Source organism: Babylonia areolata, chromosome 31, assembly GCF_041734735.1.
Source record: "Babylonia areolata isolate BAREFJ2019XMU chromosome 31, ASM4173473v1, whole genome shotgun sequence".
NCBI lineage: Eukaryota > Metazoa > Mollusca > Gastropoda > Neogastropoda > Buccinidae > Babylonia > Babylonia areolata.
This window is the reverse complement of record NC_134906.1, coordinates 27,052,509-27,067,064: the sequence shown is the minus strand read 5'-3', so window position 1 is coordinate 27,067,064 and position 14,556 is coordinate 27,052,509. Positions and strand designations below refer to the sequence as shown.

The following is a 14,556-nucleotide window of genomic DNA, read 5'->3' as shown; positions in this document are numbered from 1 at the left end:
GTTTGGTTTTTCTTATTCCTTATTCATTTGTGGTTCATTTAAGCAAGGGATCCACCTTATCACTGCACCGGAAGTGGGTGTGGTCAGCGTCTAAAGTAGGTCACTGAGTTCAAAACAAATGACACTTATTTTCTCGGTTATTTCGTTTTCTTACCCCATTTCACACGTGGAAATGTCCAGAATGTGGCCTCCGAATGTTAATTATGCTATTATGTACTTGCTATGTTATGTAAATGTCTTCAGGAGTGTTTCGTGACAAAAATAATAAAGATAAAATAAAAATAGAAAATAGGTCACAGTGTCAGTGATGCTAACTGGTCGTTGTTTAATCTCAATGTGCACTGTTATGTTGCTCATACATTTTAAAGAACATGTACATATTTTTCATCTTTCTCTGGGCTACTTGTCCCCTAAACAAAATATTTAAAAAACAACAACAAAAAAACAACAACAACAAACAAAATTTAAAATAATAAAAAATTTTAAAAAAAGAAGGGGGAGGGGAAAAAAGATGTGTCTAGATCTTTGGGTGCCGTTTATGATAGCAACTAAGCCTCTTTTTGAATTTCTTCTGCCATGAGTTGATATTTTGCAAAGTACTTCAGTCTCTTAAGATATGACATTGATGATACTGATATAGCAGCTCAACAATCACCTTTGTTTCAACAATCTCATCCACCCATTTCAGTCTGCCTATCGTGCTGACCACAGCACCGAAACCACTCTCCTCCATATCCTGAATAACCTACTGCTAGCGTCCGACTCAGGACAGATCTCCCTTCTCACTCTTCTCGACTTGTCAGCCGCCTTTGACACGATAGACCATTCAATCCTTCTTTCCTGTCTTCATTTTACATTTAGTATCAACGGCACTGTTCTAAACTGGTTCAAATCTTATCTCACTGATCGATTCCAGTCTGTCATTGTTGATAATTTCCAGTCTGAACCCGTTAAAATTGAACATGGAGTCCCACAGGGATCTGTTTTAGGCCCAGTGCTCTTCACACTGTACACTGCTCCTCTCGCTGAAATTATCAACCGCCATAATGTCAGTCATCATTCTTATGCTGATGACACTCAACTCCAGAAAGTGATACACCTGAAAAACTGTTGTCGCTCTTGCAAGAAACATCTAACTGCTTCCTGGATATTCAAAATTGGAGGACTCTAAATAAGTTACAATTGAACGCGGACAAAACTGAAGCAATGATCATAGGAACTAAACAAAAACTCTCTTCCATTACAACTAATACAATCAAACTTGGCAGTACATCCATCCCTCTGTCCAGTTCAGTCAGGAACCTCGGCGTTGTCCTTGACAACACATTGTCCATGCAAACATTTATCAATCAGACATGTCAATCCTGCTGCTGTCAAATGCGGCGCATCAGTTCCATCCGGAAATATCTATCCATTGACGCAACATCTAGACTTGTCGTTTCTCTCATTCTCTCTCGCCTTGACTACTGTAACTCTCTATTGTCTGGTTTGCCTGCTTCATCCATTCAGTCCCTTCAGCACATACAAAATTCTGCTGCTCGACTCGTCCTCAGAAAGTAAAGATCTGAGCACATCACTCCTCTTTTGCAACATCTCCACTGGCTCCCTGTCTCACACCGAATAAAGTACAAGATCAGCACTCTATGCTACAAATGTATTCACAAATCAGCCCCTTCCTATCTCTGTGGCTGCCTTCACCTTTACACTCCATCTCGCTCACTACGATCAGCTTCGGATCCACTCCACTTACGCATACGCAGATTCAAACTCTCGACTGTTGGCCGCCGTTCTTTCTCTGTCTCTGGACCTTGCAATTGGAATGAACTTCCTCTTTCGCTTCGTCAAGTCTCCACACTCAGCTCTTTCAAGTCTGGCCTTAAAACCCACCTCTTCCCAAAATAGCCTCCCTTCCCTGCCTCTTCCTTGTCTTTAGTTTCTCCAGTTTTAGAGTTATGCGTGCGTGACAATGACTGGTGCGAAAGCGCTTAGATTTGTCTCTGCACAAGATTCAGCGCTATATAAGTACCATTATTATTATTATTATTATTATTATTATTATTATTATTATTATTATTTATATACTTGTAATTAAAGAAAATCAATCGTAAATCTGTGAATGTAAGTATAATCAAGGTCGACCAGCTCTGCCAATTTCCAGAGGCACCACACGCTTGTCTAAAACATTTTTGCTTGGATACGTTTTTAATTCATATCAAGCATTCACCAAAAACTGCAAACATATACGCTCAATTCGCTTGTTTTGCCTTTCTTTCAGCACTGACAGACAATATCGTACTTACTAGATTCAATGTGGAGAAGAATGATTGTAGAATAGTAAAATCCTTCTCATTCTCATAAGGGTAAAGAGTGCTTCCAAGGAAGGGTGGTGGGTCTTGTCGCTGATGCCTGACTGCCTTCTGTCCTGCAGTCCTTTACAGCAGTCCGATGTGGGAGGATAAGGAGAAATTTTAATATACCGTTGCGCACACTGGTGACTGTAATTTCACATTTCACTTTTTTTCTTGCCCAGGGCATACACAGGTTGGTCCAATGACTCCATGCTGCCCTGGATGCTCCACCGCAGGCTGCACGACGTCCATTACATGTTTTGTCATTGCGATTCAGTGCACATTTTCTGATAGCATGGCCAATGTTGCTAGTATGTCTGTCCAGATACTCATGACGTGCAGCATGGAAGTCTGACCAGGAAAGTGTACCAGTGGCGATCTCACGTTCATCTTCAATGACACCTTTGCAGTGACTTACTTATTTGATTTTTGCCTCTTGACTCCTTCTGGACCATAGGGATGCAACTACTCCAGCGGACTCGGTTTTTGGCTGCTCTCTTCAGCCGGGCTTATGTCCATCCGGCTGTGCCTTCATCTCATCCTCCAAGCTTCTTTTCTAGGTCTGCTTTGGTCAGCCAGCTCGCCTCCTGTCTTGTGGTGTCGTCTGGAGGCTTTCGAAGGGTATTGCTATCCAGCCCCATTTCCTCTTCCTGATCTCCTCACTCATGGGCACCTGGTTGGTTCTTCTCCAGAGGCAGGCATTTGATACTGTCTCTGGTCATCTGATCATTTGAAATACGGTGCAGGCATCTATTGATGAAGGCCAGTCGTTTGCTTGTGTTCGTCTTGGTTGTTCGCCATGTTTCAGAGCCACACGAGAGGACTCCTTAACGTTGATGTTGAAGATCCTCAGTTTGGTGTGAGTGGAAAGAGATGTAGAGTTCCAAATTGGCCGGAGGGTGTTGAAGGCATGCCTCGCTTTGTTGATGCGGTTCTTGATGTCTTCATCCGCCCCTCCGTCCTTGCTCACTACGCTGACACCTTTGCAGTACACCAACCATTCACTTTCAGTGTTGCGCGTCTTGCTGTCAAGTCTGACGGCTGGTTTTGCACTGACGATACATGGTGGTATTTAGGCATCTTTGGAGGTCAGAGCAACTGGATGCACTTTTGTGTAGGTGACAGAGAGGGGGGTGGGGGGCATTATTTCCATTCTGGCTGACACCGATTGCTGAACTAGGGGTGTGAAGTGCATAATTGCATCTGCGTCTTCATGCTTATTCTGCATCAAATATCCCATGGAAGGTGTCTCCCGCTGTTGTCAATCTTGAGATGTGGTCAATTTTGTTGACTACTCCAACTATGTAAATGTTTGTCATCATTCTTGGCGGAAGAACTACACCGTCTGTTTCAAATATTTGCTATGTACTGTTTGCAATATCTGTTGAAATAGACAACACACGCTTGTATGAGATTCCAAAGCCAAGGCTATTAAGGATTTCAACCAGCCCTTTCTTTCTTGTCTGACAATGAACTTTAAGGCCAGTAGATTAGGAATGATGTCTGTGTCCTGTTGTGCTGCATATGTGATGTTGCTTTTAATTATTTTTTGCATTTATATGCAATTATCTGTGATATACTGACAACAGTTTGAATCTGGTGTGGAGTGGTTAATTCTTCAGTGGAATCTGGCCCACTGGTTATCATGCTGATGGGCACCTTTAAGGTGAAATGTATACAATTTTCTTGACATTCTGTGGATGAATTTGCCATTGAATGAACTATCTGGCTACAACAGATCACTTCTAATCAGCTCAGCGGTTTTTGCCAGATGTGAGGCTTCTGAATCATAACTGTGTGTTTCTTGATGGTGTCACCGAGGTCTTTGTGAAACAGGAGGACAGTTCTCCGCCTTGTAAAGTGGCAATGGGGTCTGGAAGAACAGTGCGACGTTTATGTTTGATACGTGTTGAATGCAGTTCAGTCTGCTCGATTCCTGATTGTGCCAGGCCATACGTGTATATTCTACACAACTGAGGCATACTGTCATCCATGTCTTCATTATTCGCTCGTCAGTCTGCATTTGACAGATTGTCAGCATGTCTATAGAGTTAAATGAGCAGTTTGGTGTGGTGCACATCTATTGTTACCATGTCCTCTGAAGGAAGTTTAACTAAAAGACTTCTACCCTGAAGCTCTTATGCACAGTTTCTCATCTTGTAATCAAGTCCTAAGTCCAGCTCCTTGCAGTATACCCTCATCACTGTTTAAAAAAATGCATTAATTTATTCGCATGAATACCAAACAGGTTTCTTGTTTTCACAGGACTAGCACTGGATTTGAAATTCTTATATATATATATATATATATATATATATATATATATATATATATATATGCTCCCAGTCTCCTTTTAGAGGTTGTCCCTGCTTTCCTCTGTTCTACATCTCTTCTGCCACTTAGAAAAATGTAGGAACGTTGCTTCATATCCATCTCCTTCATTAAACAAAGACAGATCAACAGAATTGGGCAATGTCCTAATCTTTTAAAATCAGCAAAGGTTTCAGTAACATAGGCGTAACCAGCACATTCTCGCTTGGTTGGGCAGATCAAAGTTTCTTGTGATGCTGTTTGACATCACGCACAAAGATTCCATTTGATTTCCACCACGTCTTCAGTCATCGACTTGGACTGTGGCGGATCACAGCAACCACATACTTGTCTGCATTGACATGACATAACTCTCTCTGAGAACAAAGCAAGACAGTTGTGGCGAGCTCATTTCTTTAAGTTTCAATTTCACATTGTTCAGAACCCTGTCGACTGTGAAGGCCTCTTCAGGGCTATATGCTCTAATCATACGAAAAAATCAGTTTAACCATACTTCCTTACAGAATATGCAATCTGCAGGGCTGTCAATAGCTACCATTAAGTCCGTAAATTAATTAGCTTATTTTGTCTTGTACAAACAAAACAATCTCTTTTTAATTTTCTTCTCTCTCTCTCTCTCTCTCTCTCTCTCTCTCTCTCTCTCTCTCTCTCTGTCATTCTTTCTTTCGTTATTTATTCATTTATCTATTTATTATTTATTTATTCACTCATTTTGTAAACTGTACAGTTACAGTTATATAATACTTTCATCTAAAAATTAAACGCAGTAGCAATACCCTATTGTTGATTACCACACTTCAATAGCAGATTTTTTTTTAATGATTTTCTTTTTTAATTTAAAAAGAAAGAAAGAAAAAGGCATAACACTTTCGTTTTAAAAATCTAACTTTTGTCGCTAAGGATTGCCGTACTTCAGTTTCTGGTCTGCCATGGGCGATGAGAACAACCAAACCAGCGCAGTGCGCGCTAAGCGCCAGTCTCTGAAATAGGGAAGGCGTTGACAGCTGCGGGTCAGGCCGGGGTCACGCCACATCCTGCCTTGCTAAATACTATGGTGTCCCATTCGCGTGTGAGTGGTATAAATGGTCTTCGTAATTAATTTTAATTAATTTTTACGCTTGCCACAAGCCACTGGAAAAGTGGATCCCTCGCTTAATGGGTTCATTAGGACTTATTGTACATGTATGTCAATTATTATGTTTTTATCACAAAGTGCAGGATTTATATTTAATGCCCCCTACTATCTCTCTGACTCACCGTCTTCTCCTATGGTGCATAATAATGACACCACAATAATGCAGTGCACAGAGAGAGTGAGAGAGAGAGAGACAGAGACACACACACAGAACAGACCCCATCCCCACCCCCATCGTATTAGGTCACGCCACAACACTGACACTCGACCGACATAACATACATCACAGAGATACTTTGGCCCCGCCCCCCCACCCCTGTCATCCCCTTCCCCCTACCACCGGCACCAACCCCCCACTTAAAAAAAAAAGGCCCTCAGGAAAAAAAAAAAAAAGTTGGATGTCCGGGTCAAGTATTCTCTGGGGGTGTACACCACATTGTTGCTATGACCACACTAATAACATTACACTGTGGTGTGCCGCACGCTGGGCGGATCTCATTTCGCGTGACCTTTTGATAAGTAGGAGAAAAAAAAAAGCCACAAGAGAGAGAGAGAGGGGTGAGAGAAAGAGGGAGAGAGAGAGAGAGGGGGGGGGGATAAGGAGGAAGAGAAAGAGGGGGGTAGAGAGGGAGAGAGAAAGGTGAGAGAGAGAGAGAGAGGGGGGGAGGCATATATATATGAGGAGAAAAGAGGGGGGGGGGGGGGAGAGTGAGGGGGGGAGAGAAATAGGGAGAGAGAGATAGAGAGGGGGGGGGGGCAAAGATAAGGAGGAAGAGAGAGGGGGGGGGGGGAGAGAGAGAAAGAGGGAGAGAGAGAGAGGGGGAAGACAGAGAGGGGGGCAGAGATAAGGAGGAAGAGAGAGAGAGGGAGAGAGGAGAGAGAGAGAGGGGGGAAGGGGGAGAAAGAGGAAGAGAGAGGGGAGAGGGAGGGAGTGAGAAGGAAGGGAGGAGGAAAGAAAGAGTAGAGAGAGGGGGGGGGGAGTGGGAGAAAGCGAGGGGGGCTGGGGGTCGGTGGTAGGGGGGACACACACACACACACACACACACACACACACGAGAGAGAGAGAGAGAGAGAGAGAGGGGGGAAGGGTTGAGAATATAAACAAGAGAGGGGAGAGAGAATGTAAACAGAGTCCGATGATGCATTCACGCAAGGTGTGGGAACCAGGTAGACACGGGAGATAAGGCACAAACTACACCCTCGTTTATCGGACTTGCTGTGATGCCACACTGTTTGTGTATACATAGCGAGGCAGAGCGTGCCTGTCAGCATTATCAAAAAACCAACCAACCAAACAACAACAACAACAACAACAACAAAAAACCAAACCAAACAAACAACCAAAATGAAAATGGGGGGGGGGGGGGGGGGGGGGGGGGGGCGGGGGGGGGGGGGGGGGGGGGGGGGGGGGGGGGGGGGGGGGGGGGGGGGGGGCGTGGGGGGCAATGTTGTGTTTCCTCTACGATTGGCTTCGGATCCACTGACTCTGTTTACGCATACCCAGATTCAAACTCTCGACTGTTGGCCGCCGCCGTTCTTTCTCTGTCTCTGGACCTTGCAATTGGAATGAACTTCCTCTTTCGCTTCGTCAAGTCTCCGCACTCAGCTCTTTCAAGTCTGGCCTTAAAACCCACCTCTTCCCAAAATAGCCTCCTTTCCCTTGCCTCTTCCTTGTCTTCAGTTTCTCCAGTTTTAGAGTTATGCATGCGTGTGAATGACTCAGTGGTGCGAAAGCGCTTTGATTTGTCTCTGCACAATATTCAGCGCTATATAAATACCATTCTTCTTCTTCTTAGTATTATTCTTATCAAAGAGCCCAGGTTTGGAAATCAGTCCCTTGCCACATTCTTTCCCCTACTTTTTATAGGGTCAACATCTTCTGTTAAATTTGCCAAGAGTACATGCGTACCACAATAATGCACTGAGGTGCACATGCACGGCAAAGGACAGACACCATCCCCATCACAATAATAATTATGATCACCGTAGTCACGCACTTGTCTACTGCAGCTACACAGTGCGCATGCACCGACAACACAACACGACACTGGACCGACATGACATACTGACACACCATCTTAAGGTACATGTGTACCACGGCCCTGTCGAACACGTGCACTGTGTACTGGTACACGCGTACCGTAGTAATGCAATACACATGCACGACTGGGCTGGCAAGACACTATAGCCCCAGTACAGACCAGCTGGTAGCGAGAAGCATAGTTGGCATTTTTTGTGTACTTGGCGTTCACAGTTTGGCAGCTAGCGGTATGGCCAGTACTCGAAGGATTCTGATAGGATGTTGGGTGTAAAACATAGAGAGAGAGAGAGGGAGAGAGAGAGAGGGAGAAAGAGACAGAGAGATAGAGGGAGGAAGAGAGAGAGGGGAGGGAGGGAGAGAGAGAGAGGGGGGAGAGACGGAGAGGGGGAGGGAGAGAGAGGGAGGGAGAGAGAGAGAGAGGGGGAGGGAGACAGAGAGAGAGAGAGGGAGGGAGAGAGAGAGCGGAGAGAGAGAGAGAGAGAGGGAGGGAGAGAGAGAGCGGAGAGAGGGGGAGGGAGAGAGAGGAGAGGGAGGGAGAGAGAGAGGGAGAGAGAGAGAGGGGAGGGAGGGAGAGAGAGAGAGCGGAGAGAGGGGGAGAGAGAGAGAGGAGAGGGAGGGAGAGAGAGAGGGAGAGAGAGAGAGGGAGAGAGGGGGAGGGAGAGGGAGGGAGGGAGAGAGATAGCGGAGAGAGAGAGGGAGAGAGAGAGAGGGAGAGAGGGGGAGGCAGGGAGGGAGAGAGAGAGGGGAGGGAGGGAGAGAGAGAGAGGGGGGGGTGGGTGGGAGGGAGAGAGAGAGACAGAGAGAGACAGGGGGAGGGAGAGAGAGCGGAGAGAGAGAGGGGAGGAAGGAGGGAGAGAGCGGAGAAAGAGGGATGGAGAGAGAGAGGGTGGAGGGAGGGAGGGGAGAGAGAGACAGAGAGGGAGGGAGAGAGCGAGGGAGAGAGAACAGAGCACAGAGAGAGGGAGAGAGAGAGAGGAGGAGAGAGAGAGAGAGAGAGAGAGAGAGAGGGAGAGAGAGAGAGAGAGAGAGAGAGAGAGAGAGAGAGAGAGGGAGAGAAAAATCGTGGCAGAAGGGCAGACATACAAAGCAAAAAAACACAAAAAAAACAAACAAACAACAACAAAAAAACCGACAAATAAAACAAACAAAAAACAAAAACAAAACACACACACACACAAAACAAAACAAAACAAAACAACAACAACAAAACTGCACGCACACACACACACACACACACACACACACACACACACACACACACACAACACACACACACACACACACTCACTCACACTGTGACACACAGTGTACACAAAGAGTGAGCAAAGTACTAATTAATCTGGACAGATTCCAATGTCACCGCTGAAGGTATGTCTTGCTTGGGGTCTGTCCGTTCTGTCTATCTGTCTGTCTGTCTGTCTGACACCAAGAAGGATTCAGCCCCCCCCCCAACCCCCTCTTCCACCCCCCGTCCACCCACCTCCTCCTTTCTCTTTCCCGCCCCGCTTCCTGTATCTCTTATCTTTCTTTTCTTTCTCTGCACCACTACTCCTCTCTTTCTCTCTCTCTCTTTCTATCTCTATCAAACACACACACACACACACACACACACACACACGCACACACACACACCACTACATTTCACACACACACACACACACACACACACACACACACACACACACACACACACACAGACACCACTACACTTCACTACACACACACAAACACACACACACACACACACACGTACACACACACACACACACACACACACACACACACAGACACCACTACACTTCACTACACACACACAAACACACACACACACACACACACCACACACACACACACACACACACACACACAGAGACACCACTAAACTTCACTACACACACACACACACACACACACACACACACACACACACACACACACACACACACCACTACACTTCACTACACACACACACACACACACACACACACACACACACACACACACACACACACACACACACACACACACACACACACACACACACACACACACACTTTCTCTTCCACTAAACAAGGCTGTCACCGACGCCCCTCAACGGTCATTTATTCAGTCTTCAAGTCGTGAGTTGGTGAGATTCCACACACACACACACACACACACACACACACACACACACACAGCTACACAACACAACACAGCACACGACACACAACACAGCACACAGCACAACACAACACACGACACACAACACACCACACCACACACCACACCACACACCACACCACACGACACACAACACACCATACAACACAACACACGACACACAACACACCATACAACACAACACACGACACACAACACACCATACAACACAACACACGACGCACAACACACCATACAACACAACACACGACATGCGACACACCACACGACAGACAACACACCACACGACACACAACACACCATACAACACAACACACGACACACAACACACCATGCAACACAAGACAGACAACACACCACACGACACACAACACAGCAACACAACACACCACAACACACCATGCACACACCAGTAGGTGAATTGGGGATGGGCTAAACGGATATAGGCTAAACGGACATTGGCGAAACAGGAACAGGCGAATTGGGAATCGGCTATTTAGGAATAGGCGAATTTGGGAATAGACGAATTAGGAACGGTTGAATTTGGGAATAGGCGAAACAGGAATAGGCGAATAGGGAATAGGCGGATTGGGAATATGCAAAATTGGTATAGGGGAAATGGGAACAGACAAATGAAAGATGAAATGGGAATAGGCGAATCAGGAATAGGCGAAAGGTGAAATGGGAATTGATGAATCAGGAATAGGCGAAAGCTGAAACGGGAATAGGTGAATCAGGAAAAGGAGAAAGATGAAATGGGAATAGGCGAATCAGGAAATAGGCGAAAGGTGAAATGGGAAATGTGAATCAGGAATATGCGAACGGTGAAACAGGAATAGGCGAATCAGGAAATAGGAGAAAGGTGAAATGGGAATTGGTGAATCAGGAATAGGTCAAAGGTGAAATGGGAATAGGCGAATCAGGAAATAGGCGAAAGGTGAAATGGGAAAGGTGAATCAGGAATAGACGAAAAGTGAAATGGGAACAGGTGAATCAGGAATAGGTGAAAGGTGAAACGGGAATAGGTGAATCAGGAAAAGGTGAAATGGGAAAGGTGAATCAGGAATAGACGAAAAGTGAAATGGGAACAGGTGAATCAGGAATAGGTGAAAGGTGAAACGGGAATAGGTGAATCAGGAAAAGGTGAAAGGTGAAATGGGAAAGGTGAATCAGGAATAGGCGAAAGGTGAAATGGGAATAGGTGAATCAGGAATAGACGAAAAGTGAAATGGGAACAGGTGAATCAGGAATAGGTGAAAGGTGAAACGGGAATAGGTGAATCAGGAAAAGGTGAAATGGGAAAGGTGAATCAGGAATAGGCGAAAGGTGAAATGGGAACAGGTGAATCAGGAATAGACGAAAAGTGAAATGGGAATAGGTGAATCAGGAATAGGCGAAAGGTGAAACGGGAATAGGTGAATCGGGACGACTGGCAGACACCCTGACTACTCACCCATGGCAGCCCCAAACTCATCCAGTCCCGTGATGGTTGAGAGGTCCACTTGCCACTTGCCCAGAACTGCCTCCACCATTTTCTGGAATTTTGGGAACGATAATATATATATATATATATATATATATATGAAATTTTCTATCTAAAATTACGTTTAAATAACATACTTACCGTGACCCAACTAGTGCAGACTCCGGCAGGGGTCTGACATTCCTGTCCTGTGCAAACTACTATCCGCCTATGCGGAGAAAACGAAAGTAACTACGGCCGATAACCTCCCCTTTGTCCCTCTGGCTAGCGCCCTCTTTTGACTGACGGCAGCCATCATGACTCCTGTTCCTGTGTTCTTCATATGGCTAAGTTTTTTTTCGTATTTTCTGTCTATCTGTCGATTCTCTGGCGTTCTTGTTTTTTTTTTTTTTTTTTTTTTGCCATATCATGTTTACAGTTTGACACAATTAAAATTTTGGGGGTAATGTCCTATTCTAGCATTCTACGTTACTGCCCCTGTTGTGGGTTACGTTCCCATGGTTTGTAGGACGAAAAACGAAAAAAAACAACCCAACAACAAAAAACAAAACCACCACCACCACCACCAACAACAACCAAACAAACACTGAGAAAACATGAACAACAAACACACACACACACCAAGAAGGTGACACGTTAGTTTAGTAGTGACTGAATCCCCATCAAAATTGACTGAGTAAAGTAATGTACAAAATAAGAATCGGAATCCACTGAAAAATTAATGGGTTACTTATGGTTATACCGTTTCATACATGCACACACACACAAAATTGGCCGGGTAAAATAGGTGCAATGATTTAGGATGCTAAAATAGGACTTTATATTTTACAGAGTAAACGATTCCGAATTCGGATACAAACTCACGAAATTTCAAAATTTTACCCAGGATCGAAAGTTTGAATCTAACTTGTAAGTGGAGTGATGGCCAAGAGAGGTAACGCGTCCGCCTAGGAAGCGAGAGAATCTAAGCGTGCTGGTTCGAATCACGGCTCAGCCGCCGATATTTTCTCCCCCTCCGCTAGACCTTGAGAGGTGGTCTGGACGCTAGTCATTCGGATGAGACGATAAACCGAGGTCCCGTGTGCAACATGCATTTAGCGCACGTAAAAGAACCCACGGCAACAAAAGGGTTGTTCCTGCCGAAATTCTGTAGAAAAATCCACTTCGATAGGAAAAACAAATAAAACTACACGCAGGAAAAAATACAAAAAAAAATGGGTGGCGCTGTAGTGTAGCGACGCGCTCTCCCTGGGGAGAGCAGCCCGAATTTCACACAGAGAAATCTGTTGTGATAAAAAGAAATACAAATACCACAAATACACAATACAAAATAATTCTGACGATCTTTCAGCCGGTCTACAGTCACCTTACTTATAATCAGCAGCAGCAGCAGCAACAGCAACAACAACAACAAGATAAAAGGTACAAGAAAGTCTTCTTGGGCCGCTGGATAGGCTATTATCAGTTTTGCGGAGTGAAAGTCAAATTGCACGTGAAAGACCGACCATCGAAATATACATGTGAGTTCGTTGAAACTTTCTATTTTGATACTATATCAGATAATTTACACTATACATGCTGTATCAGAGCAAAAGTGTAACACGTATTTCCGTCGCTGTATCAGATAATGTACAATATACATGCTGTATCAGAGCAAAAGTGTAACACGTATTTCCGTCGCTATATCAGATAATGTACACTATACATGCTGTATCAGAGCAAAAGTGTAACACCTCATTCTGTCGCTATATCAGATAATGTACACTATACATGCTGTGTCAGAGCAAACGTGTCACATGTATTTCTGTCGCTGTTGTCATTTTTTTTTCTTTTTCTTCTTCTTCTTCTTCTTTCTTTTTTTTTTTTTCTTCTTCTAGTTGGTCTCAGTTTTCGCTGGTACCTCGCTCTTCGGTTTCTTTATATATCTATTTACTCATTTCTATAGCATACTTTTTATTTTTATTATTATTATTTTTTTTTAATACACCTGCTTTTTTTTTTTTTTCTCCCTCTGTCTCTGCTAACTCTTTGAGACACTTGTCACGAATAACCAATTGATAACGTGATAACTTAAAGCTGTTACCTTTTTATTTTCTTTAAAGTAGTATTTGTCGGCGTTTCTTCAGCACCTGCCCGTCAGTGTGTCTACCTTCCTTTCTTCTCGCTCACAGAACACAGCCGGTACACGAAGTCTCAGTCTTTTTATATATGCAGACACTGTGTTTTCAGTCCCTCAACTGCTGTGGAATGCAAGCGGATGTTGGCGAATGTATTCTTCCTGGAAGAAAAAAACAAAAAAACAAAAACAAGGCAAGAGATAACGTTCAGTTCTCAGAAACGTACCCACCCCCCTGTACTAGGTGCGTTGTCGGATGTGGCGGCACTGCTATGAGAAGCGACCCGGCTGCGTAAAAAAACCCCGCAACAATAATGAACTATCTGTGTGTGGCACTGCTGGCTACTTGAAGCTTCGGGTGTTAGGGGGGTGGAGGTGGAGGTGGGGGTGAGGATGGGGTCTGGGTTCGAGGGTTTGGGTGAGAACCGTGCGGAATGCGGCGAGTTATGGCCTTAGATGTCCGACTCGTCCTTAACAGAAAACAAGAGAGGCAAAGCCTTCAAGACTCACTTGTGATACACACTTAAAAAAAAAAAAAAAAAAAAAAAAAAAAAAAAAAATCCAAGCTTTTTATGTATTGAGTATAATTTCAAAATGTAATGTTTAAGATGAGAAAGATCAGTTTAAAGCAAATTAAGTCCCCTAGCATTAATTACAGAGTAATTTCCCTTTTTTTTTTACTATCTGCACCAAAACGTTTGCAAAAATAAATAAAATTTCCATGCTTAGCAAAAGAAGTTCCTGTTTGAACAAAAAGTGATAATAATGACTGCTCTTGTTGTTGGGTCAGAATATCAGATCAAAGTGCCAAGTTTAGAGAATACAAAAAATATAAATATAACAGTAAATGCAGTTTGCATATAATTAGGCTTCATATTTTATTTTATTTTTTTTGGTGCCCATCCCAGAGGTGCAATATTGTTTTAAGCAAGATGACTG

At 44.2% G+C, this 14,556-nt stretch overlaps 1 protein-coding gene across 2 annotated transcripts in view; it reads right to left on the bottom strand.

Moving 5' to 3' along the window:
* Window positions 1–13,913, bottom strand: part of LOC143275949 (fatty acid-binding protein, liver-like) — a 40,479-nt gene extending 26,566 nt beyond the window's left edge. Inside the window, exons 1-2 of one of the 2 annotated variants that reach the window (XM_076580297.1) lie at window positions 13,585–13,913; window positions 11,472–11,553 (exon numbers count right to left, since the gene is read on the bottom strand). In XM_076580297.1, coding sequence (XP_076436412.1) covers window positions 11,472–11,550 — 79 coding nt within the window. In that variant the 5' untranslated portion in view covers window positions 11,551–11,553; window positions 13,585–13,913. The remainder of the gene's footprint in view (window positions 1–11,471; window positions 11,554–13,584) is intronic. The other variant, XM_076580295.1, reaches the window with a different exon arrangement.
* Between the last annotated feature and the right edge of the window lie 643 nt (window positions 13,914–14,556).